The following is a 25,864-nucleotide window of genomic DNA, read 5'->3' on the forward strand; positions in this document are numbered from 1 at the left end:
CAAAACCCTGCCTCAAACAAACAAGTAATAAAGTAATGTTTAAGACACTCAAATAGGGAAAAGGGGAGAGAGAGGATGGGATAGGGGTTTGTGGAGGGGTAACCAGGAAGGGGGATATCATTTGAAATGTAAACAAATGATTACACACACACCTTAAACAGAATGGCAAATACAGGGTAACGCTGTAAACTAATTTAAGATATAACTCCAGAGAGCAATGAGCCTTTTCACCAATGTTCATAGCTCAAGGGACTTTCATCTTGGAACTATCTGGCCATCAATTCATATTAAAGTATTTGTAAAGATATGTGTAAACAAGGCTCCTATTTCTTCAACCCAATACTAACCACTTACTCAAAATATTAGATTTTAACCCAAGGATATACTCAAAGTATCTTATGAGTATACAGTATTATATAAGACCAGGAATTTTACTACCATAATTGAGTGGTCTTTTTGTTTTTGTTTTTCAGTGTTTCACTATTAGCTCTGGCTATCCTGTAACTCATGTAGAGCATGCTAAGTCCTTGGATTAAAAACATGTACCACTACATACCCAGCAACCCATAGTAGAGATTTAAGTTCTACAAATTTACTTGGAAAGGCTAGTAAATAAAAATGTTTAAGGGAGCCAGGCAGTGGTGGTGCATACCTTTAATCCCAGTACCTGGAAGGCAGGGGCAGACACAAGATGATCGCAGAGTTCAAGGCCAGCCTAGTCTGCAGAGTGAGTTCCAGGACAACTGAGACAACACAGAGAAACCCTGTCTTGAATAAGAAAGTTTAAGGGGAGCAAACCTGGTGATATTGACCGCTAACCCATATAGTCAGAAAGCTAAGGCAAGAATACCATGAGTCAAGGTCAGTCCCAACAACTTAGTAAAAACCTGTCTCAAAAAAAAAAAATGGAGCCAGGTAAAGTGGCACATACCTTTAATCCCAGTACTAAGGAGGCAGAAGCGGCCGATCTCTGAGTTAAAGGTCAGGCAGGGCAACATAGAGAAACCTTATCTCCACTAAAAGAATGAATGAATGAATGACAGACAGACAGACCATGACAACAGCCCATGTCTAAATTTATTACACAAAAGCTGACACACAGGAAATTCCAAATTTGAGGTCAGCCTGAACTACATAGTGAGCACCAGGCCAGCCAGTGCTACCTACCAAGACTCTGGAGAGAAAAGAGGAATGAGAAAAGGGAAAGAGGGAAAAGTTAAGTCAAGGAACATACTGGGAAACCTTTAGTCTAGTCTTATATAATCAATATATTGGACCACATGCTTAATTCAAGTAATTAACTCATATTCATAACACTTGTTACAGATTTTGTGATTTACAACACATCTAAATCAAACTTAAGGGGGCTGGAGAGATGGCTCAGTGGTTAAGAGCACCGACTGCTCTTCCAGAGGTCCTGAGTTCAAATTCCAGCAACCACATGGTGGCTCACAACCATCTGTAATGAGATTGGATGCCCTCTTCTGGTGTGTCTGAAGACAGTTACAGCGTATTTATAATAAACAAACAAGCATAAATAAATATCCTGCACATCAGTTACAATGCATACAGTGTCAAAATTATTTGTGAAGAAGCAACAAAAATTTTATTTGTTTATAATTAAAACTGTATTAAAGGGTCATAGCATTAGGGATGTTGAGAATGACTGCTCTATGGTGTGTCATTTGTTAATTTACAAGAATAATAATAGTAAAGATGCTAGCTTCTCATGGGAAAGGAAAAACTCAGGTAAGGCCTCAAGACCTTAGAGGAAAATAAGAGAAGTCAAAATCTTTCAGGAAAAGTGTATCATGACAAATATTGGCTAAAGAGATTAAGTAATGTACTGCTCAATCGGCTCTGATACTGGAAGGAAAAGTCATACTTAGCACAGTATTTGAAATGAAGCCCTAAACCTCTCAATATTAAACAAAGTAAATGTCACATCACAGAATGTCACTGATAATTATCAGACCATGGAATAGTTAATAATAAGGAACCTAAATCAACACCCCAAAGCACAGAATGATGCTACATTTCATAGAAACCACTATCAGTTGATATAGTTACTCATGGATTCACATCCTTGGGTTATTACCTGTGGCCGCTGCTTGTGCTGTGTCTGGTTTTGGTTTTGAGGTTGTTCCCAGTTTCCCCGGGCTCGGTTAGTGCCCACCGACGTCATCATTTACAGTATATACAAATAACAGTATTTACAAGGAAGAATACTGAAGAGGAAAAAACAGATGGTTAAACGTAGGTAACTTGTTTTAATTCTATTTTATCAGTACTTTACCACCAATCACTTTGCTACTCTCAAACAAACCAAGGAAATTCACCTATTTTTTTCTAACCATTCTTTGGTCTAGTGGTGCTGGGAATCAAACTCAGGCCTTTATATATGCTAGACAAACTCTCTACAACTTAGGTACATTTTTCAACTTAAGATCCACCTTTTAAGATATATTTTAGGTTTTAGTGTGACCTTGAAAACTTAATCATCTTTTTTCCCTCTACTTCCCAGTATCTGACTACAAGTGTGTGCCACTGAAACATTTTTTTTAAGTGTAATAAATGTGATCATTATTCCATTTTTGTTCATGTGCCTCAGTGATAAAACATACGGTCTGTATGCATAAGGTCCTAGGATAGGCTAGGTAATCAAGCCCTATATCCGAAAATGTATAAAAATTTATGTGATGTCTGTTTGTTTGAAGACAGTCTTTCTATGTAGCTTTGGCTGGCCTCAAACGCACAGCAATCCTGCTTCTTCCTCCCAAGTGCTGTCCCACGTGACTTTTCTTTTCTTTTCTTTTTTTTTTGGTTCTTTTTTTCGGAGCTGGGGACCGAACCCAGGGCCTTGCGCTTCCTAGGCAAGCGCTCTACCACTGAGCCAAATCCCCAACCCCCCCAAGTGACTTTTTAAAAAAGATGTTAGAAACATAACTCAATTACTACTATCTAGTAAATAAGCAAAAATCATTATCAATATTAAAAAACTTTCTAAACATGTGAAAGTATCTAAAGTGTCTTTGACAAAAAGGAAGACAATTAACAAACCCTAGAAAATAAATGCCTTCCAGGAGTTGGGCACAGCACATACCTGTAATCCCAGCACTTGGAAAGCTGACCAGAGAGGATCATAAATTTGAGGCCAGCCTGGGCAACACAGTAAGATTCTGTCACAAAAGATAGACAGACATGAAAGGAGGAAGGGAGGAAGGAAATAGGGAGGAAAGGGAGTAGAGGGAGAACCTTCTAGATTAGTCTATAAATCAGAGAAATTACAATTTTAAAATACTCTGCAACTGTGGGCATAGCTCAGTTAAGGACCTAGGTTCATAATCATAACGGGGATAGAAGGGAAAAAAATACCCAGCACACATTAAAAACATCATAGTCTTACACTGTTTGACAAGCTGTGTGTGATTTCTCCTACTTAGAAAAACACAAATTCATAACTAGCCTTTTAGTACCAGTTTTATCTCAAGATCAGGGCATATGTTAGTCCTAGTGACTACCCAGAATCCATTTCCTAGACAGTTAATTCCAACACACTGCCTTTACAGCTGTTTCAGTTGGTCTCAAATATATTTTCAAGTAAACAAAATGGCAATTAATCTCCACCACTCACCTTAAAACAAAGAGAATCCCAAATCTGCCCCCAATCAAATGTACCTATCACCAACTTTTATTTGAAAGGGCTTCTAGGAAGTGACTTTAAATTTGATACTGTTTGCAGGATGACTTCACTTTTTAAAGAGACATAAAACACAAGAGCCTTCCCAAAACTAGAACATAGTTTCTGTCCTTTCTATCAAATAAGTGTTCTACTAAACTCAAGTTCTCTTTCTTCATATTGTTTTGTAATTTAATCTCTGCTGCTGCTTTGAGTAAACAAAGAAAACATTCATCATCATGATAGAGTGCTCAAAATCAAGTTACTTTTCATTGTTTTACCCCTTCCCAAAGAAGACAAATTTATACTTCCCTGCTCTACCCCCCCTTTTTTTTTCCACTAATGAAACATTATAAAGGGTAATTCTAGACTGCCCAGCAGACACTGGATTTTGAGATCAGGGGAGTTCTAAAGAAATATGTAAGGATTAAGTAGGGACATGAACTTCACCTGTTTCTTGGATAACACAGAGAAGGCTGACCTTCCTATGGATAAATACTTCACCACATAGTGTCAAGTACTAAGTAGTACAAGTCTTTGTTTTTTGATGTGGCTATTAAGAACAAAGACTTCTACTCCATTCCTCATCACCAAATTTGAGTTTTAACAGACACAGCACTAATTTTTAACCAGCATCTCTTCCCCAACATACATGTACAAAGACCTGTAAATAGTATAGTAGTTCATTTTCCCAAGCTAACATTATAGTTGTTTCAATATTTAATTTACAAAAATAAAGGTGTTGTTTAACTAAGTACTGGTGGATCCAAAGCAGCAATAGTGGGAAGGAAGGGCTAGAACAAAGTTATGTTTTAAAAGTGGCTGTAAGATAATCCCAACCTACTCCTCTTCTTATGGTTTAAAAATGCTATATGGTTTCTACTCCAAGTATATCAATTTTCAAGAATTATACCATAAATATAAGCTGTAAGACTAGTTGTATAGATCACTGTACATTTTATAAGTTAGATGTAAATATATTACAATCATATGGAAAGATGTGTAACTAGTCAGCAAAAAAAAAAAAAAAAAAAGCCTTTTGATCAGTCTTGCTTTTAACTTCCATTTCCCTCTTTGGAAATACTTTGAAATGTGTAACTAAGAAAAATTTAACCCTTCATTACTAACAATGAGCAACAGGTCAAAAGCAAATAATCTGGGCAAACCACTTAAGGGCACAGAATTAGCTTTTTAGCAGCAAACAAAGACAAATACCCAGAGTTATACAGTGAAAGTGAGTGACCTTGTTTTGTTAACTCTTAGAAAACTTAAGTACTTAAGGAAAGTAGGATGAGAAAGAAGTATTGGAAACCAAGGGAACACTACAGGAACAAGTACAGGTTTCAACAAAGTGCCCTTGACTACATTTTGAAAGCCAGCTACTTAAAAAAATAGCCAGAGAAAATTTACTGAAAAAAATAAACAATAAGTATTTATTGAGAATCTACTACGTGTCCAATACTTCAGGAAATACAAAAGCATTGTGACTTAGTTGCTGCTCTCAGGGAGCTTACAATCTAATTTGAGAAACAATTCAGACATTCTAAAGTTGGACTGGGATGGGTAAGGCTACCACTTCTAACAGAGAAACTAATTTCCCTAGATGCTTCGTTGAGAAGACCTGTGTCCCATTCCCCAACCACCTTCAGTCTAATAGGAGCCTTCCCAGTTAGAAACACTTGGGAACGGCAGTACATTTGGCCCTTCCTCATTATTTTACAGGACAGCAGTATCTCCCATTCACAACAGAAACAATCATTGGGATAACCTATAATAAAAGACAATGGTGTAGGACCCACAACACAGTTTTATCAACAGATACACATCCAAATATTTTAATCTCTAATAATGCTGGTTGTTAAACTGACCCATATCCCCTCCCAGCAAGTCACATCAGATATCCCCAACGCAGAATATGGGAGGTGGAGACAAAAAAGGATTCCTCCATTTGGTAGTCACAGCGAGTCAAAGGCAAAAAAAAAAAAAAAAAAAATTAACAGAATCGCCTTTAACTGTGTTTTTCTTCCCACAACAACCTACGCCAGAGGTTGCTAAATTTTAAGAATCGAGGAAAACAGTCTCTTGTTTGTGACATCACTTTGCAAAGCAATTTGGGTGCTGTCCACCAGGTGAAGGGTCTCAAGAAATTTGGAATTCCATTCCCATTATGATAAAAATGAACAAATGCCCAGTCTAGTGACGTCCCTTAGACGTAACACAATCCATGGGGCCTCCACGTCCAGCTTCCCAAATAATATAATTGCTTGGGTACCCAAAACTACAGTATAGACAACAGGAAGTCAAAGACTGCAGCGAAAATATATCCCACGACCAGGGTCGGTAAGAAAGAAGGCAGGGTATTAAGAGGAGCTGACAAAGAGGCTGGAAACGAACAGAGGACAGAAGCCCACGCGCGGAGGGAGACTCACCCCCCCTCCGCGCCACATCTAGAGCCCATGGGGCCATTCGCCTCTCTACCTCCCACCCGGAACAAATTAATCCTCCGCACTCCAAACTGAGGGCCACATGGGGGAGTTTGGGGCAGCTCCACCCCATCGCCACCCCCCTCCGCCCCCAAACCAGGCCGGATCCGGATCACAGGCCCATAGAGGACTGGGAAGGGAGGAGGCCTTCTCCATAAACACTGACCCTAGTAGACAACCCTACCTCAGGATGGGCCCAGGCCTCGCTCGCCCGCGCTCTTTCTCGCTCTCCCCCTTCAGGCTCTAGCCGCATGCCCCCCCCCTCCGGCTGCCCCAAGCCCCGCCCCGGCCACGCTCCCAAATCGAGGCCCCGGCTCTGGAGCGGCCCAGTAGGCCGCGAACCCAACTATAAACAAAACCCCCGGCGGCCAACTCGGGGGGGGGGGGTTGGACGCCCAGGCTTACAAGACTAGAAGGGAGGGTGTACAGTGGGGAAACACAAACGTGGGGGGCCTACCGCGGGAAGGGAATACAGAGGGGACAGAGGAAAAGGAGGGAGGGTAAAAAGGGGATCGCGGATTTAAAGGGGCCGCGGACAATACCCGGCCCCGCCGCGTTGCCGCTGCCGCCGCCGCCGCCGCCAACGCCGCTGCGCTGCCAACTTTACCTCAGTCTCCTCCACACTGACACCCCGGGCCGCGCCGCCCCTGTCACGTGATATAAGATTCCCTCCTCCCCACCCCCTCCCTCCTTTTCCCTCTCGCGCTCGCTCTCGCGCCTTCCCCCTCCCACTTGCCTTCCTGCGTCCCTCAGCACGTGACGCGAAAGGGCCGCGCACGTCAGCGTGCGCGCGACTCCCCGCCACGAAACACTGCTCCTGAGTTCCGCGCGCCCGCCCCGCCCCCGCCCCGCCCCATACGGCTCCGCCTCCATCACGTGACTCCCTTACGGGCCTCTGCTTCCTCTTACTGGCGTAGTTCCTTGTCTCCGCACTCCCAGGTTCCTTTGCAAACATGAGTCACGTGGCAGGGGGTGGGACGGGAAGGTCCTATGCTTAACTAGCGCCCCCATCCACCATGTTTCCTGACGGATTCTAGTCTTGTTTGTTTTTTTCAACCTAAAACCAAATGGAAATGGCCGGAGAGCTCCAGGGCACCTAGGTTCCCTGGCTTCGGCTTCGGCTGGGCTAACGCGCGAGTGTGGTGGGACTATCCTAGGAGGTGTTCCTGGAGAGAGAGGCGATGGCGTCAAGTAGTAACTGGCTGTCCGGAGTGAATGTCGTTCTTGTGATGGCGTACGGGAGCCTGGTGAGAAAAATCCCCATTCTATTCCTCCTGTGGCGTTTGTTTGTCCGAGTCCGGACCTTCCTCCTGAGCCGTTCTCTGTCTTCGTTCTTCAGCCTCTTAACTTGCTTTGTTTCTGGACTTTAGAATAATATCCGTAGACTGCCTAAGATCTTTAAGTCAAAGCTGTCTGCCACTGAGCAAGAACCCTCCCCCCTTAAATTTTAGGGCCCAGATTAACATGCCTCCCTGCTACTAGCCCCAGACTCACCTTTATCCTTAGCGACCTGGCTTCTCCCCAACGTCCAGCTCTGAAAGCCTAAACCCAGGGATTTTGAATGTGAACATTTACGATTATTGTTATTAACTAAAAATGGTTCTAATCTTTTTTGGGCAGGTATTCGTATTGCTGTTTATTTTTGTGAAGAGACAAATCATGCGCTTTGCAATGAAATCTAGAAGGGGACCTCATGTCCCTGTGGGACACAATGCCCCGAAGGTAGGTCATTAGTGTACAAGGTAAACCTGTTTTGTTTTGTTTTTTTGGCACAAGGAGATTTTTCTCTGACTTTAAAAGATGACTGTTATTCATATACTTACTTTCATTTTCCCCTTCACAAACTAAGCAATAACTGCCTGCGGACTTTGCTCACTTACTGCTGCTCCACAATATGTACTTTAAGATCTGTAAAATGTCTCTCATCCTCAACTTTAATTGCCAAATGTTCTATGTTGCTTTAGTTTAAGCATGGTGTTGGGAATCGTTACAGTTCGTTCCAGAGTCTTAAGAATGGTTGTTGCCTTTGCAGAATTTTAAAGATGTCCTTTGTGCTTGCTTAGAATGCAGAAGTCTCCGGGTTTAATGCCTGACACTACAAAAAGGGAGGGGCTCGGGGTATAATCACCTAGTTCCACCTTTCCAGTCAAGCTTTAAAGCCTAAGAAAGAAATTACCTAACAACATTTTAATCTTCTTGTTTTTTATTTTGTATTTTGAGACATAATTGAACTCACTATTGTAACTCAAGATGGCTTTCTCACCATGCAACCTCAAAGCAGCCCTCCTCCCTGAACCGTACAAGTTCCTGAGTGCTGAGATTACCAAGATAATGTGCCACATCAGACTGCATCTAAAAATTAAATAATCATGCAGGGCATGGTGCAGCATACCTTTAATCCAGCACTCTGGAGGAGACAGAGACAGGTGGATCTCTGAGGCCAACCTGGTCAATAAAGCTAGTTCAGGACAGCCAGGGCTACGTAGAGAAACTTTGACGTGAAAAACCAAAAACATAAAATTAAAAGTAGTAAATAATTAGTAGTGTCTTAACTTTCACCTTAAGTGCTTTCCTTTTCTTGGCTTTAAGAAAAATGTCTTCTGATGAAACTTTGTCTATTGTGAAACCTGTTGGGATATATAACTATGATCTGACAATATTAAAACTCAGGTTTCAAGGTTGGCCAGTTGTGGCACATGGTATTAATCCCAGCACTCAAGAAGCAGAGGTAGGAAGATTTGTGATTTTTGAGGCCAGCCTGGTCTACAGAGTGAGCTCACAAAGAAAACCTGTCTGAGGGGCTGGGGATTTAGCTCAGTGGTAGAGCGCTTACCTAGGAAGCGCAAGGCCCTGGGTTCGGTCCCCAGCTCCGAAAAAAAAAAAAAAAAAAAAAAAAGAAAACCTGTCTGGGAAAAAAAATAGAAACCCTTTGGTTTCAAATAGCTATCTCAAACCTAATATACCTTAGTCAGAAATCTTTTGTGTGTATGTGTACACTTATGTGTAGGTAGGTATACATGTGTGTGTGTTTATATGGAAGCTATATTCTGGCATATTCTGTTTTCCTCAATTGCTCTCCATCTTAATTTTAGAGGCAGGGTCTCCACTAAGCTTGGAATTTGCCAATTTCACTATACTGCCTGGCTTCCTGTCCCCATCTCCTTTGATGTCTTGTTGGTGGTGGTTGGTATTTTTCTGACTGGATCTCCTGTATCTTTGGCTAGAGCTGGATATGTAGGTAAACACGACATTGAACTGACCCTCCTGCTTTTCATTTCTGAAGTGCCAGGGCTATCAGCATGCACCACCATTCCTGGTGGTGCTGGAGATTAAACCCAGGAACCTGGTGCATGCTAGACAATTGCTCTACCAACTGAGATAACATCCCCTGCTCTAAGTCAGAATCCTTATATCCCAGGGCCATCCCCATGGCGATTTCCCTTTTAATAAGACACCAACTGACTTTACCAACTTCTTTTTCTATGACTCTCCCCATTACCAGCAGGCTCTTACTGACTGAACTTCATAACTTTGTACATACTGTCACTGACTAAAAATGGTCTTCACTTGGCTCTCTTATCCATTCCTTTTTGGCTTTTTGAGACTAATCTCTTATAGCCCAAGGTGACCTCTAGAACACAAAGTTGCCCATGAATTCCTGATCTCCGACCTCTTTGTCTTTACTGCTGGAATTACAGGCATGCATTTTTTAAATACCCAGCTCCTCAGTTTAGATAGTAGTTTAAAAGTTTTTTCCTAAAGAGAGGAATGTGTATTACATTATTTTTGCTTGGTTTGGTTGTTTGTTTTGTTCTTTGGAGACAGGGTTTCTCTATGTAGGCTGGCTGGCCTGGAACTCACTTTATAGACTAGACTATCCTCAGAAATTTACCTGCCTCTGCCTCCTGAGTACTTGGATTAAAGGCAGGTACACCACGCTCTACAAATATTACACATTTTAAGGTGATCTTCTATTTTTTTTCTATGTATTATAGTGCCTTGAATTTCTCATCACAGCAATGGCGAAGTTTGTCTATTGTATTAGTTAAAATGTGCTTTCTTTTTCTGTTCTTTCTTTCTTTTTTTTTTTTTTTTGAAAGATTTATTTATTATCTATAAGTACACTGTAGCCATCTTCAGACACACCAGAAGAGGGCATCAGATCCCATTACAGATGGTTGTGAGCCACCATGTGGTTGCTGGGATTCGAACTCAGGACCTCTGGAAGAGCAGTCAGTGCTCTTAACCGCTGAGCCATCTCTCCAGCCCAGTCGATACATTTTTGTTAAGTGAGAAACAGGTAACAGCTAAAACTAATGTATTACCCAGTGTTGTTTCCCCAGTGCTTTTATTCTGGCACAGTGGGAAGACTGAAGGTGCTATGGACTGCAGTGTCAGCAGTGCTCTTCCCATGTGGCCATGTGAAAGGAAGCACATGGTGACAAGCTTAGCTATTGAATAGCCTCTAGAGTACATGATATCAAAGATACATATATACATAGAGAGAGAAAATCTAACTGCCTTTTTTTTCCTTTGGGTTTTTGGATTTTGGAGACAGTTTCTCTATATCCCTGGCTATCCTGGAACTCTCTCTATAGACCAGGCTGGCCTGGAATCAGAAATCCACCTCCCTCTGCCTGACTGGGATTAAAAGCATGTGCCACCACTGCCCAGGAAAGTCTAAGTTCTTACTGATTTGTACAGGAAAATAGTTGGACATTATACAGTAAGAAGGTACATACTACCTAATCCTGGCCCAAGATTCTATTCTATAATAAAACAAATTTATTTTTGGGCGCTGACATCCCCTTAAGTTTAGACTCTCTAAACTAATATGGTGGTTGTTTATGAATGTGCGGCACATTAAGCCATTTTTAGTGCATTTTTCTTTTCCTGAGGAGGTCTTACCCTGTAGCCCTGAGTGAATTGGAGCTCTAGCCCAGGCTGGCCGTGACCATGGAACAGCTCTGCTTTAGACCTCAGGCTTTTTGGCACACCACTGAAGTAGTCTCCAAACTGTTATAGACCACACGAATACAAGCCTCTTTATACATTTTTTTAAGAGTAGATTATAACTTCTCTTGGTTCTTTTTTTTTCCCCTTCAGCTCAGGAAGTTCTTTATAACATCTAACCAAGATTCTTTTTAGTGTAACTTCAAATCAGAAATAATGGTGATATCAGCCTAAAGAAATTCTGGCAAGTTAAAAGATCTGACTTAGGGACTGATGAGATAGCTCAATGATTGAGAGCTCTTGCTGTTCAGTCATGAGGATTGTAGATCTCCAGTACAATCCAGGCATCCTCTATACCTTTGTAACCCCAGCTCTGAAGGTTGTAGAGATTAAAGGATTGCTGGGTGTTCCCAGCCTCAGTGAGAAAACCCAAACCCTTGGGTCAGAGAGAATGATAGGGGAGGACATGTGATTTAGGCACGCGCAGCCACACAGGGGCAAGTGCAACTCACATTTGCTAACAGACAAGTCTTCAGAAGACAAAAGCAGAGTGAGGGAGCACAGTGCTTTAATCCCAGTCATCCAAAGGCGGAAACAAGCACTGCTATGTGAATTTGACGTCGACCAGGTCTACATAGTGAATTTCAGCACAGCCAGAGCTTCATGGATAAATCAGGTCTAAAAAAAATGAAAAGAGATCTAACTTGGAAACCCATTGTCTTAGTTAGGGTTTTATTGCTACAAACAGACACCATGACCAAGGCAACTCTTTTTATTTTTTTAAATTTTTTTATTTATTATGTATAGTGTTCTGCCTGCATACATGCCTGCAGGTCAGAAGAGTGCACCAGATCTCATTATGAATGGTTGTGAGCCACCAAGTGGTTGCTGGGAATTGAACTCAGGACCTCTGGAAGAGTAGTCTCCAGCCCAAGGCAACCATTATAAGGACATTAAATTGGTGCTGCCTTACAGGTTCAGAGGTTTAGTCCATTATCATCAAAGCAGGAGCATGGCAGTGTCCAGGCAGGCATAGTGTAGGCAGAGCTAAGAGCTCTATGTCTTCTGAAGGCTGCTAAGCGGAGACTCACTTCCAGGCAGCTAGGATGGGGGTATTAAAGCCCACACCCACAGTGACACACCTCCAACAAGGCCATACTTCCTAATAGTGCCACACCCTGGGCTGAGCATATACAAACCATATCATTCTTTGATTTCTGTTTCATATTAGTTTACACTCTCTGGTCCCTTTATAAATTGTTGGGAAGCAGAATATAAGACAGTGATGAGATACTCTTTTCTTTGAATGCACAGGACTTAAAAGAGGAAATTGATATTCGGCTATCCAGAGTTCAGGACATCAAGTATGAACCGCAGCTCCTTGCAGATGATGATACCAGACTACTACAGCTGGAAACCCAGGGGAGTCAAAGTATGTGACAAGCTCCTGAAGGATGCTTCACTGAGGAGTCTACAGCTTTAGAGTCCCTCTATTAGAAGCTTCAGCACCTATAACAAAACTCTACAGTCCTAAGTTACTGGACATATGCTAGATACAGGAGGCAGTTTCTTTTTCTTTTTTTTTTTTTTTTTAAGATTTATTTATTTATGTGAGTACACTGTTTTCAGACACATCAGAAGAGGGCATTGGATTCCATTGCAGATGGTTGTGAGCCACCATGTAGTTGCTGGGATTTGAACTCAGGACCTCTGGAAGAGCAGTCAGTGCTCTTAACCACTGAGCCATCTCTCCAGCCCAGGAGGCAGTTTCTTTCTTCTTTTTTTTTTTTTTTTAAAGATTTACTTTATTATATATAAGTACGCTGTAGCTGTCTTCAGACACACCAGAAGAGGGCATCAGATCCCATTACAGATGGTCGTGAGCCATCATGTGGTTGCTGGGATTTGAGCTCAGGACCTCTGGAAGAGCAGTCAGTGCTCTTAACCTCTGAGCCATCTCTCCAGCCCAGGAGGCAGTTTCTTAATTCACTGTAATCTTGGAATATTTTGAGAGTCCTCACTGAGACTAGTTTTTTTCTCAATAGGTTGCTACAACTATCTGTACAGGATGAAAGCTCTAGATGCCATCCGTGCCTCTGGTGAGTTAGCTGTGGGACAGGATGAGCCATGTCTTGTTAGCACTTATTTTGAGAGTATTATATTGAAAGAGATCACTTTGGGTGTCCAGGTGTGCTGACACACGCCTTTAATCCCACAGCTCAGGAATCAGGGCAGGCAAATCTCAGAGGGTTACAGGCCAGCCTTAATCTACTTAAGGGAGTTATAGGACATCCATGGCTAGATACATAAAGATCCTCTCTCAGAGATAAATTACCTCATTTTGCTCTGTCTTTCTTCCTTCCTTTCTTTCACTGATTGTCTGTCTTTCTGTCTTTCTGTCTTTGTTTTGGTTGTTTTTTATTTTTTTGAAACAGGGTTTCTTCGTGTAGCTTTGGCTGTCCTAGAACTCCATCTGTAGACCAGGCTGGCCTCACACTCAGAAATCACCTGCCTCTGCCTCCCAAGTGTTGGAATTAAAGGCTGCACTACCACCTCCTGGTGGCTAATTATTTCTTCTCCCAAGAGTCTGGATTATTTTGAATTGGGTTTTTAAATTTGGAGAGAAGGGTTCCCAAAGCTAAGAATGACCTTGAACTTCAGAGCCTCCTGCTTCTACCCCAAGTACTAGATGTGAGCATTGTGCTACCAGTGTATTTGGTGCTGACTGTTAAGCCTAGAGTCTCTGGTATACTAAATAAGCATATAAGTGACTGAACTACATCTCCAGTGTGGTTTCGTCTTTTCTAGTTTTTGTTTTGGATAACTTGTTGGTTTTGATTTAAAAAAAAAAAGATTTATTTATTTTATGTATATGTGTACACTGTCACTGTCCCAGAAGAGGTCATCAGATCATTACAACCATTACAGATGGTTGTGAGCTACCATGTGGTTGCTGGGAATTACACTCAGGACTCTGGAAGAGCAGTCAGTGTTCTTAACTGCTGAGCCATCTCTCCAGGCTCTTGTTTCGATTTTTAAGACAAAGTCTTGATATTAGCCTGGGCAGACCTCCAACTCAGATCTACCTGCCTTTGCTTCTTATTACTGGAATTGAAAGAATACACCGCCACACTCTGTATTTAATTACTATCTTTATACTATGTGCACTGTGTACTTGCATGGGTTTATATGTACTATGTGTGTGCAGGAGGCCAAAAGCAGCCATCAGATCCTCCGGATATGGCATTCTGGGTAGTTATGAGCACATGAACCCAGATCTACTGCAAGTGTATTGCAGTAAGCACCGTTAGCTGCTGAGTTCTCTAGCCTCCAGTTTGTTTTTGACTTTGGGGTGGGGGATGGTTTTTTGTTTGCCTTTTTTTTTTTCTTTTCCTTCAGGGGTTTGTGTTGTGGACATTGTAGGAGTTTTTGGTTTTTTGTTTGCTTGGGTTTTTTGGGTTTTGGTTTGTTTTTGAGACAGATTCTTTTTTTTTTTTTTTTTTTTTTTTTTTTGGTTCTTTTTTTCAGAGCTGGGGACCGAACCCAGGGCCTTGCGCTTCTTAGGCAAGCGCTCTACCATTGAGCTAAATCCCCAACCCCAGAGACAGATTCTTGCTATGTAGCTCAAACAGGCCTTGACTCAAGCGTCCTCCTGCCTTAGCCTCTGAATGTTGGAATTATGGGTATGTGCTGCTACACTACACCTAGCACTTGATTTTGCTTTTTAAAGTTCTTCTCCTGAAACCTTTTATTTCATAAATTGATAATTGTCTTCCCTCAAAAGAAATTGAGACGTGTAGTATCCACTTTTTCACTAAGTCCAAGGGAAATGGCCAGAACAGTACAAAAAGGATGTTGATGCTATTATATATCATTGACATAGAGCTTAGAGTTGTATAACCACTACCCAAATAACCAGCGGGCATAGCTGTATACCTCTGGTCTTACCACTACTAGAATTTTGGTTTTTTGCAACTCATTCATGTCATTAGACACAATCTTTTTATTAGAGTATATTAACTTTACAAAGTACAGGGTTTCTTGGTGATAATTAGAATTATTTCTAAGTTTGGAAAATTAAGTAGGAAGAAAAAAGACAGGGAGAAGAGGTGTCATTGTGCTGTTATCTCCTCAGAGATCCCATTTCATGCTGAAGGCCGGCACCCCTGTTCTTTAATGGGTAAGAATTTCCGCTCCTACTTGCTAGATCTGCGAAACACTAGCACTCCTTTTAAGGGTGTTCGAAAGGCCCTCATTGATACCCTCCTGGATGGATATGAGACAGCTCGCTATGGGACAGGGGTAAGTTGGACTATTGGTTTTCCCTTCAAGGAACTAAAGGAATGAAATGCTTTAGACAAAGAGATTGATTTTTCCCTTTCTATTTCCTAAGGTCTTTGGCCAGAGTGAGTACTTGCGTTATCAGGAGGCCTTGAGTGAGCTGGCCACTGTGTGAGTATGGTGGGAGGACCTCAAAGAGGGCTAGTTAGACATAGATGTACAGTAAGAAGAAAAATCACAAGGTCTAGGCCAGCCCAGGCTATATCTTAATAAATAAATAAAATATAGAAGAATACAGAAGCGCTAGACAGTGCCCATAAAGCTTAACAGGATTAACAAGTAGATATTTTGCTCTATAAGCTATCAAGAGAAACTTCTATTTTGTATGCATATCTTGAATTTTATTGTTTTATTGTGTTTGTTTTGTTTTTGTTTTTTTGTCTAGCCAACTAAAATGTCAAAATTATCTGAGCATGGTGGTGCAGGCCTTTACTCTCAGCACTTAGTAGGACAAGGTAGTAGGTAAATCTCTAAATTAGATGGCAGCCTGGTCTACATCGAGAGATTCTAGACAGCTAGGGCTACAGAGAGAGACTCTATCAAAAAACAAAACAAAAAACCCTGGAGTGACGGCTTGGATTAAGCGCACTAGCTGCTCCTACAGATAGCTGGGGTCCATCCTTACCATCTGCACGGTGTGGTAAAACCTGTCTATACCTCCAGTTACAGTGGAATCTGATACCTTTTCTGGCTTCCACAAGGACCAGGCATGTATATAGTGCACAGACATATATGTAATCAAGACACCCATGCACTGTAAATAAAAATAAATCTTTAAAGAAAAGGTAAAATGTCAAAACTGTTATAGCTGCCAAAGGAATGGGTTTTTTCAGCACTTAGGAACCCCTTCTGTTCTAGGCCCCTTCTTTGTGCTCTGGTCCAGTAAAAGTAAGAATTTTTTTTTTTTAAACCATGTAAGCAATGTAAACCTGTCTTTAAAGAAAGAAAATCGGAGGGTTGTGGATTTAGCTCAGCGGTACAGCGCTTGCCTAGCAGGCGCAAGGCCCTGGGTTCGATCCCCAGCTCCGGGAAAAAAAAAAAAATCGGAAGAAAGTCAGTTTTTGTTTTTTTAAGTTTTTTTTTTTTAAATATTTTATTTATTTATTATATATATGAGTACACTGTAGCTGTCTTCAGACACACCAGAAGAGGGCATCAGATCTCATTACAGATGGTTGTGAGCCACCATGTGGTTGCTGGGATTTGAACTCAGGACCTCGGGAAGAGCAGTCGGTGCCCTTAACCACTGAGCCATCTCTCCAGCCCTTAAGTTTTTTTTTTTTATTTTTTTAGGGTTAGGTAAGTTATGCTTAGGGTTAGGGTTAGGGATAAGGTTAGGGTAAGGGTCAAAAAGTCAGTTTTTAAGCATTCGTTTCTAGAAGAATCTGACTGGTGAGTGTTAGCATAGTTTCATTGTGCGACTTAGGCAAATTGTGAATGAGCATGCATACTGAAAAAGGACAGCCAATCTAGAGTTAGTTTCCAGGGTCTCAGGATATAATTGAGGTGGTAGAGTGCTTGCCAAACATGCACAAGCCAGGGCATGTGACACCAACATCTAGTGTCTTCAGGTTCCTACACATGTGTGGTGCACGTAAGCTTGCAGGCACATACACACAAATAAGAAATCTTGAAATAAGTTAGACATGAAACCTGATAAAAATTCACTTGAAATATAGGTGCCAATTTCATTGTGATCTAAATAGTCAGAGAGGGTCTATAGAACGGTGGTTGCTAAGACCTGGGGAGATAAAGCTTTATTTAGTCAACATAAACTTGAGTTTTGTAAAATGGAAAACATTCTGAAGGTTAGCTGTACAAAATTATGATTGTACTTAACCCTCAAAGCATACACTTGAAAAGAGTTAAGATACATTTGCAGCTGGGCGGTGCTGGCGAATGCAGGAGGCAGAGGGAGGCAGATCTCTGAGTTCTAAGGCTAGCCTGGCCTACAGATGGAGTTCCAGAACAACCAGAGCTACGCAGAGAAACCTTGTCTGAGAAACAAGGTTTATTGCTGTGTATTTTGTTAGCTATTTTGTTACTCTGTGTTAATTTTGGCTTGTTGAGGTGTGGTTTTATTCCCTATAATTCAAGGTAATGATAATCCTCTCGCCTTTGCCATCTTGAGTGTTAGAATTATTGGTATATGCTACTGTAACTGACTATCTTCATTTTTTATTTTTTTCTGTTTTGTTTTTTGGGGTTTTTTTGGTTTGTTGTTGTTTTTTTTTTTTTTTTTTTGAGCTGGGGACCGAACCCAGGGCCTTGTGCTTGCTAGGCAAGCGCTCTACCGCTGAGCTAAATCCCCAACCCCTTTTTGTTTTTTTAATTCTGTATTCTAGAAAGGTTTGATGGATAATAATGAAAGTGTATAGGCTTTGAAATATGATAAATCGGGGCTGGGGATTTAGCTCAGTGGTAGATCGCTTACCTAGGAAGCGCAAGGCCCTGGGTTCGGTCCCCAGCTCCGAAAAAAAGAACCAAAAAAAAAAAAAAAAAAGAAAAGAAATATGATAAATCAGTATAGCTTTATGATATCATAAAAGTTAATTATTGGACTCTTGGTTTCTTAACCTCTGCAAAGTCAATGTGATGTTGGTAAATGAACTCTGGCAAGTCACCAAGTCCTGTGTGTTTTATAATGTAGTATGTACCCAATAGTGTGATTTTATTTTTAATGGCTCCTCTTTGGACTGGGAAGTTATTGACATACGGGTGTTAAGGCACTCAGCAAAGTTACAAGCTTTCTGTAAGCAGAGCATAATAAAAGCTGCTGGAGCCAGTTATAATGGCCCACTTTCCTGTACAGCCAGCCTCACCTGCATAGTAAAACCCTTTCTGTCCCTTCTCCCTCTCCACATCCCAAAAAAGAAAGGATTACACTGGAAAGAAGTACTTAATAAATTTTAAGTTCTCTGATAATATAAATTATGAAGTGGTTTTATTAATGAATTGTTTGTGGTTTTGTGGGATTTTTTTTCAAGGGGTGGTGGGGGTTCATTTTGTGATGTGTAGAGTTGGGGAAGACTTTCTATGTAGACCAGACTGGATTTGAATTTGTGATATCCTTCTGCTTCCTGAAGTTAGAGGTGAAATTATAGGCCACCATATCTTGCTCTGTAACTGGTAAAATAATGTCAGATGATTTTTGCTGCGTTTATGGGGTGGAATAATTTCTGAATTTATTCTTCTGGGATTTTTTTTGTTTTTAAGATTTATTTTTCAGGCTGGAGAGATGGCTCAGTGGTTAACAACACTGACTGCGGGGTTGGGGATTTAGCTCAGTGGTAGAGCGCTTGCCTAGGAAGCACAAGGCCCTGGGTTCGGTCCCCAGCTCCGAAAAAAAGAACCAAAAAAAAAAAAAACAACACTGACTGCTCTTCTAGAGATCCTGAGTTCAAATCCCAACAACCACATGGTGACTCACAATCGTCTATAATGGGATCTGATGCCCTCTTCTGGTGTGTCTGAAGACAGTGACAGTGTACTTATATAGAATAAGTAAATCTTTAAAAAAAAAAAAAAGATTCATTTTTTTCATTAGTTATAATTATATCTAAGTACGTGCAAAGGTTCAGGCCTAGAGCTAGTATTTCAGACACCTGACATGATTGCCAGGACTTGAACTCTGGTCCTCTGGAGGAGCAGTATATGCTCTTAACCACTCGGTCATCTCTCCAGCCCCTTTTCTGCTAGTTCTCATTCTCTCCATGCCTGCTATGTATTCTTCAGGGTCAAAGCACGAATTGGGAGCTCTCAGAGACAACACCAGTCAGCAGCTAAAGACCTAACTCAGTCGCCTGAAATGTCACCAACAACCATTCAGGTCACGTATCTGCCCTCCAGTCAGAAGAGCAAACGCCCTAAGCACTTCCTCGAACTGAAGAGCTTTAAAGACAACTACAACACACTGGAGAGCACTCTGTGATGGATGGAGAGCACTCTGTGACGGAGCTGCCCACAAGCCAGCTGCATGGCGCTCAGGATATCTGGTTCAGCAGACCCAGACTTTTGGCTAAAGCATTCTGACAGAGCAGTGTCTAAAAGGTCATTCCCAACCCTTTCTTATATTGGCTAAGACCTCAGTCTCTCCCAGGAGCAATTCTTCTGGATTTGAATTCAAACGTCATTCTTAACATTTCTGTTGAAGCTTCCTTGAAATCTTTGCTTGATTTCGGATGTCATTCACCTACCCTACTCAACGTTGTTTAGTCCTAAAGTTGTAAATTGAGATGAGGGATCTTCCATGTCGACCCCATTGCACCCAACTGAATAGAAGTATTGAGGTTTAGAGCATCTCGGATTTGATTGGTGGAAAAGTCCGTCAGGACCTCATGGGGAAAGGAGATTGAGAACGTGGGTAGGATGTCCTCTGGAATTTTGGTGCTCCATCTAAACCAGGTGTATTGTGACATGACCATGACGTTCCTAAGGTGGAAGGATCTATCCCCACTGTTACCCACTACTTATGACAGGTAAAAAGGAATGTTCTGGTACTTGGCATAACCTATGCCAAGATGTGACAGTGTAAAGAAGTGCTTTCCTTGAATGTCAGTGTATTAGTCTCAGTTTACAAAGTACTGAATAAAACTAACTACTACAAAACCATGGATCATTTCTTTAGAGTGGTCTTTAGAACAACAGACGTTTGATGTGTGCTTACGTTTCCCTTACAGGACGTAGGGTGTGGAGTGTCGCTGCCAGAAACTAACTGGACCATGTGTCTGGATCTGAACTACTGATAGTCTCAATTCCAACAGAAGACATCTTGAAATAGGGACTGTGTGGTTCATGCTTATAGCCTGGTCTGGTCACTACTAGAAAGCTGGAGAACCAGAATTCCCTTCAGGTCACTAGGGCAACAGGCCCAAGTAACCAGTCAACTACCAGGACTACTGTCATTGTTGAACGCCTAAATGTTGCTATGACTACTGAAACCTTGGTGACCAAACTAAACAGGAAGGAGAGCCTTCCCAGTGTCCCTAGACTTAGCAAGCGTGTCTACAGTAGATATGTCTATAGAGAAAATGACAAAAGTAGAAGAGGTATGGAGGGTTGGAAGGAGGGTTGGAAGTTGGTAGAGGAGTTTCCCATGATATGGTTTCCCGGTTTTTACCCAAAGTACAGCACACTTGAGAAAGGCCCTTGGAAGTGTAAGGGAGAATTAGCAAAATAGGGGAAACTGCTTCTGTAACAGAGTGGCTGTTGACATAACTCTCCTGAGGTCCCTGTATTTTCCTTTTAGTCTGTTCTGAGGTGTGTGGAACCACTCGCTCCTGGGAAACTGACTACCAGATTCCTCAAAAGTGATCCTGGGGTCCGGTTTTAGTAATCTAGGAGATCAACAGAGCTCCCTTCTCTTGCAGAATTTGCAGAGAGCCGTGACACTTAAGAAGACTGTCAACAGGTAATCTGTTCCCATCTCCTCCCATCAGTTTGTCTTTTCTACTCCTTTCTGTGAGCCAAAACACAGAGCAGAGAGGAAGCAGCTTTGTTCTCACAGCAGAGGAGAGAGCGTGTTGATGCTGGGGAGACGAGCCTTTCTGTTCCTGATTCCCATTCCCTGCAGAAAATGCACAAGAATTTGTTGTTTTGTGTTTCTTGCCTGGCTTTGTAGTAAGTGTATGCATCAGGTATTTCAACAGTTGATAAACAAGTGACAGTCCCTGGAAGACTGAACTGTAGATTTCACCTGCTAAGATTCTGATGTTTGTGGCACCGCAGTGTATTGATTCCAGGGCTTTGTGCGTGGAAGCATTCTGCCACTAGCTATACCTCCAACCCTAAGCTTTAAAAAAGAAAGAAAATGCTGGCAGAGGCAACACAGTGGGGCTCATTCCTATAATCTCATATTCCTATAACCTCATGAGTCTGAGGTCAGCCTAAGCTACCTTGTGATTGATAGACTCTCAACCCCAATGGTAGGCCCCATTTGGTGGTATTTGCTCTTTATTTCAACACTAGGGGGTAGAAGCAGGGGGCTCTCTTGAATTTGTATCTAAACTAGTCCACATAATTCAGGGAATCAGGACTATATAGTGAAACGCCTTTTAAAAGAGGGCACAGATAGACTCCTTACCTAGCTTGCACAGAACCTTGGATTTATTTTCCAACAGATAGGGGTATCAGAAGTTCAGGGTGTTAGCTACATTGTGATTTGGAGCCCAGTTTGGGCTACCTAAAAACATGTTTTGTTTTTTTAGTTGCTACCCTGTAGTGGTGCATAACCTTTAAACCCAGGACTCTGGATACAAAGGCAGGTTCTAGGACTACACAGTGAAACCCTGTCTGAAATAAAGGGCTGGCGGGGAGGTGAGGGGTGGTAGGAACAATGTACTATAACAGTTAATAGATCTGCCTCTGACTATTCATGGTAAAGATTGCATAACAGTGCACTTACATACTAGATTCTAAATCAGTTCAAAGTAACCATATTAGGAAGGGTTTGTCTCTACTACTAACTCACTCGTTTAACTCCTTCCCCTAAACCTGGGACAGGTGGCAGAATTTTCATACTCAATGTTTGTGGCAGATGACATTGGACCAACGGAGAAACCTGTATGCTACCCTAAGGATGCAGGACACTATGGAACAGGAATTAGCACTGTCCAACAAACAGCTCCTGCTGGTGAGTTTAGGAGCACCACCTGGAGTCTTCCCCTTTCCCACTCACTCTATGTTCCTGCTAGCCAGGGTATCTTGACCTAACTGATTTTTTTTTTCATTATTTTATCAAAACATTAACATCAAATGTCAAAGCTCTTTTCAGTAAGTGATTATTTTTCAGTTTGCAGATGCTACTCTTTTAGTTTTGGCTTATTAAAGCTTTGTTTTCGGGGCTGGAGAGATGGCTCAGCAGTTAAGAGCACTGACTGCTCTTCCAGAGGTCCTGAGTTCAATTCCCAGCAACCACATAGGGGCTCACAACTGTCTGTAATGAGATCTAATGCCCTCTTCTGGTGTTTCTGAAGACAGCTACAGTGTATTCATACACATAAAATAAATAAATAAATATATATATATATATATATATTTTTTTTTTAAGATTTGTTTAAAGGCAAGCCTCCCTGAACTCAGAGCTCCACCTGCCTCCTGCATGCTGGGATTAAAATGCGCCACTACATCTAGCCAGGGGTTTTATTTTATGTATTTATTTCTATGACAAGGTCTGGGTCTGCATCACAGGTTGGCCTAGACCTTGCAGACATCAAGCCTCCCACATACTGAAATTATAGGCATGTCCCACCCCCCCAGCTGCAAGTGACACATTTCCAATTCCCAGTGCATAGCAGTCTTTGCTGTTTTCATCTAGTGAGATCCTAAGCTGCTGCTTCTCCTGGGTGACAGTTGTGCATCACTCTTGTTTTCTTGAGCACCTAGCAGATTTTCTAGTTGATGGTACATTCTCAGCAAAATATTTGTTAAACATTGAGCTTTCATCCAAAGAAAGGGAAATGAGATAGGCTTCCCTCCACTGATATACACTTTCTTCTACTGCCTCCATATGTCCCAGCCAAGTTTGGGTCCAACAGAACACAGGGATGGGAAAGGCATCCAGAGTCTGAGAAAAGGTGTGGAAGAGTCAATGCCACACTTTTTTCCTGCCTTCCCTACCAGGTCCGTCAAGCTGCCTTGCACGAGCTGTTTGAAAAAGAATATCAACAGTACCAGCAGGAGCTCAATCGAATGGGCAAAGCTTTTTATGAGGAGAGACTCTGACTGCTGCTGGCTGGCCAGACACTGTTCCTCCATCTCATCGTGCCTGCCAACCCAACCTTCATTCTTATGTGGAGCTTCTCAAAGCACATCTGGACCTGGAACTTAAATCTCTTTTTCACTGTTCTGTCTACTTATATGTGGCTTCTAGAAACAAGAGTGACACCTTGTGGTCAGTGTGGGATATGCACTGTTGTAACGGGGGAGAGATTATGTACAGTTTCTGGTTTAAAACATCTGATTTAGTTTAACAAATAAAACTAGCTCATAGAGGTTCATTTTTGGCCACAGGGTTTATTCTCAGCCTTGAGTCTTGATTTGTTCTTGGCTGCCATTTAATTTTACTTCTTAGATTGTGGGCACTGCCTCAGACTTCAGTTTCACTGTTTCACTCTCCTAAATTCGTGGACAAATAAACATTAAACATGGCTATTAATCTGTAGGCACTGCGGTGCTTGAATGTCAGGAGGCCCCAGTTTTATGTTTAGAAGTCCTCTCATTATTGTGAAACCATGGATTAGCCTGAATTCCCACCCTACAAAACGGCTCCGAACTCTAATCCCTCCAGGCACTCAGCTTACAATGGAGCAGGTGTTTAATTTGAGGAGCTGGAAAAAGGATGTCCATTCTCAAGGTGTTTGACACTGAAAATCCTGGAAAGTGTTGACGTACGCACCTGTAGGTCACAAATACAAATGACATTCAGATACCTTCCCCCCTCATGTCCCCTTACAGCCCATAGCTGCTGCAAGAACCTATCCTCTGAAGTAATCTCTAGTATTTAAACCCTCTACTCCTTCAGTAGTGAACACACATGTGCCAAGGGACCTATCCTCTGAAGTAATCTCTAGTATTTAAACCCTACTCCTTCAGTAGTGAACACACATGTGCCAAGGGACCTATCCTCTGAAGTAATCTCTAGTATTTAAACCCTACTCCTTCAGTAGTGAACACACATGTGCCAAGGGACCTATCCTCTGAAGTAATCTCTAGTATTTAAACCCTACTCCGTCAGTAGTGAACACACATGTGCCAAGGGACTGTTTCCTACCCTCTTGCTTTGTATGGCTGTCTCCACTGCAAAGTTCACACTTCAATCTGTCTCTAGCCTGTGTCCCTTATTAAAGCCTGTACTTCAGCTGTCAGTAGCCACTACTTGCCCCTACATATCCCACTCATGAAGACAGTGGAGAGGCAAGAGGACACAAAAGCACAAGCTTTAGGGTCAGGTGTAGGTTCACAGTATCAGATCCTCATTCTGATACCTCCTCTTCTGGGAATGACAGGCCCTCCTAAGATTTTCCTCAGGATTAAATAAGGTACAGAGCACACTGGTATTTTAGCCAGTGATTGGCCTAAAATACCCTCATGTCTCCTTGTAGCTAGCGCACATCCAGTTAAATATCTTCTCAACCATATACTCTTCCCTCTGCCCTCATTGTCACTGCTTGTGACCCCTTGTCATTAGTAACTAGTCATGGACACAGCGAAGGAGCTGGAGCTCACTGGTGTGGAAAGCAGGCTTTGAACCAGAATTACAGAGTAGCATGCGTTTTGTAGATGAAGCCACAAAACTGAATTTCCATTCCTTCTGTCTGTCCCTGGCATGTTAGTCTGGTCTATACCATCTTCGCCTCTTTAAGCTTCCTTCTGATCTGTCTTCCAGGTCACCTGCTCATTAACAAATAGTATGGCCAGAGTTAATAGAATGGATAGGTCTGACTTTCACTGTTGGTTAGTTTGGCCTAGTGCAAGTTTTAATATTTAATATTCTTGGGGGAGGACTCTGGCGAGATGATTCAGTGATTAGGAGCACTAGCTACTCTTCAGAGGACCCAGATTCAATTCCTAACATCCATATAGCTACTCAAAATTATCTAATTCCAGTTCCAGAGGATCCAATGCCCTTTTCTGGCCTTTGCAGGTACCAGACAAAACTCATGGTACACAGGCATGCAGATAAAATAAGTCTGAGTTTTGGTTGCTTACTTAACAAAAACAATCTCAACCTTACGGGGTTACTGTGGGAATTAAGATACCTAGAAGAGGGGTTGGGGATTTAGTTCAGTGGTAGAGCGCTTGCCTAGCAAACACAAGGCCCTGGGTTCGGTCCCCAGCTCCGAAAAAAAGAAAAGAAAAAAAAAAAGATACCTAGAAGAAATCAGACATAATACCTAATAAAAACAGGAAACCATAACGCTGTCTCCCTACTCCATGGTACTTTCTTCCCACTACACTTTATAACCAACCTCTTCAATTTCTCTCTTTGTTCATTTGGACTCTCTGGATGTCCATCTGCCTGCTTGGATCTCTGACCTTGGCCTATTGCCTCAGGGCTTATCAGTGCCAGACTGGCTCCATTATTGGCAGGTTGGCCCACCATAGCACTCATCTTTCCTGACCCTCCCTGCTAATTCTGTGTGTTCTCATCACATCACTCAATTGTACCCACACCAGCCTGTTGCTGCTGTAGCTGATGTCATGCCCTGGCCTTGTAACTCAGGACTTAGCTCTGTCTGAAATAGCTGCATAAAAACTACAGAGCTCTGTGAGGTGCTACTTGCTACTAGGCCTGATGGCCTGAGTTTAATCAAAGAACCCACATAAAGGAGAGAACAGACTCCTGGAAGTTGCCCTCTGACCTTCACATGGGCACCATGACACAACCACACAAAAATATAAGTATAAT

At 42.0% G+C, this 25,864-nt stretch overlaps 3 protein-coding genes across 57 annotated transcripts in view; 2 read left to right on the forward strand and 1 right to left on the reverse strand.

Moving 5' to 3' along the window:
- Ubap2l (ubiquitin associated protein 2-like) overlaps positions 1–6,802 on the reverse strand; it is a 55,416-nt gene extending 48,614 nt beyond the window's left edge. For 39 of the 54 annotated variants that reach the window (XM_087627465.1, XM_087627449.1, XM_087627461.1 and 36 more), the window contains exons 1-2: positions 6,705–6,790; positions 2,099–2,228 (exon numbers count right to left, since the gene is read on the reverse strand). In XM_087627465.1, the coding sequence (XP_087483591.1) occupies positions 2,099–2,188 (90 nt within the window). In that variant the 5' untranslated portion in view covers positions 2,189–2,228; positions 6,705–6,790. 54 annotated transcript variants of the gene reach the window in all.
- A 419-nt stretch (positions 6,803–7,221) lies between these two features.
- On the forward strand, positions 7,222–20,069 carry Ltap1 (lipid transport auxiliary protein 1). 2 transcript variants are annotated; one of them, NM_001413650.1, is made up of 7 exons: positions 7,222–7,409; positions 7,783–7,884; positions 12,430–12,547; positions 13,161–13,214; positions 15,251–15,417; positions 15,509–15,567; positions 19,192–20,069. In NM_001413650.1, the coding sequence occupies exons 1-7, from the start codon at positions 7,344–7,346 to the stop codon at positions 19,385–19,387; spliced, it is 762 nt and encodes a 253-aa protein (NP_001400579.1). In that variant the 5' UTR covers positions 7,222–7,343; the 3' UTR covers positions 19,388–20,069. The 2 variants fall into 2 exon arrangements, with proteins under 2 accessions (NP_001400579.1, NP_001014196.1); NM_001014174.3 differs by lacking the exon at positions 13,161–13,214.
- A 346-nt stretch (positions 20,070–20,415) lies between these two features.
- Cfap141 (cilia and flagella associated protein 141) lies at positions 20,416–23,452 on the forward strand. Its single transcript, NM_001109186.1, has 4 exons — positions 20,416–20,504; positions 20,826–20,866; positions 21,958–22,087; positions 23,077–23,452. The coding sequence occupies exons 1-4, from the start codon at positions 20,472–20,474 to the stop codon at positions 23,176–23,178; spliced, it is 306 nt and encodes a 101-aa protein (NP_001102656.1). The 5' UTR covers positions 20,416–20,471; the 3' UTR covers positions 23,179–23,452.
- Positions 23,453–25,864: the final 2,412 nt, after the last annotated feature.

Source organism: Rattus norvegicus, chromosome 2 (assembly GCF_021556685.1).
Source record: "Rattus norvegicus strain SHRSP/BbbUtx chromosome 2, alternate assembly SHRSP_T2T, whole genome shotgun sequence".
In the NCBI taxonomy this organism is placed as follows: domain Eukaryota; kingdom Metazoa; phylum Chordata; class Mammalia; order Rodentia; family Muridae; genus Rattus; species Rattus norvegicus.

Bases quoted from the DNA above. Each gene is read 5' to 3' on its own strand.
- Ltap1 (NM_001413650.1), top strand. From the start codon at position 7,344: ATGGCGTCAAGTAGTAACTGGCTGTCCGGAGTGAATGTCGTTCTTGTG. The intron at 7,885-12,429 runs GTAGGTCATTAG...TTGAATGCACAG, and splicing joins TGGGACACAATGCCCCGAAG to GACTTAAAAGAGGAAATTGA. The intron at 12,548-13,160 runs GTATGTGACAAG...TTTTCTCAATAG, and splicing joins GGAAACCCAGGGGAGTCAAA to GTTGCTACAACTATCTGTAC.
- Cfap141 (NM_001109186.1), top strand. From the start codon at position 20,472: ATGTCTATAGAGAAAATGACAAAAGTAGAAGAG. The intron at 20,505-20,825 runs GTATGGAGGGTT...CTTCTCTTGCAG, and splicing joins AAATGACAAAAGTAGAAGAG to AATTTGCAGAGAGCCGTGAC. The intron at 20,867-21,957 runs GTAATCTGTTCC...AACCTGGGACAG, and splicing joins CTTAAGAAGACTGTCAACAG to GTGGCAGAATTTTCATACTC.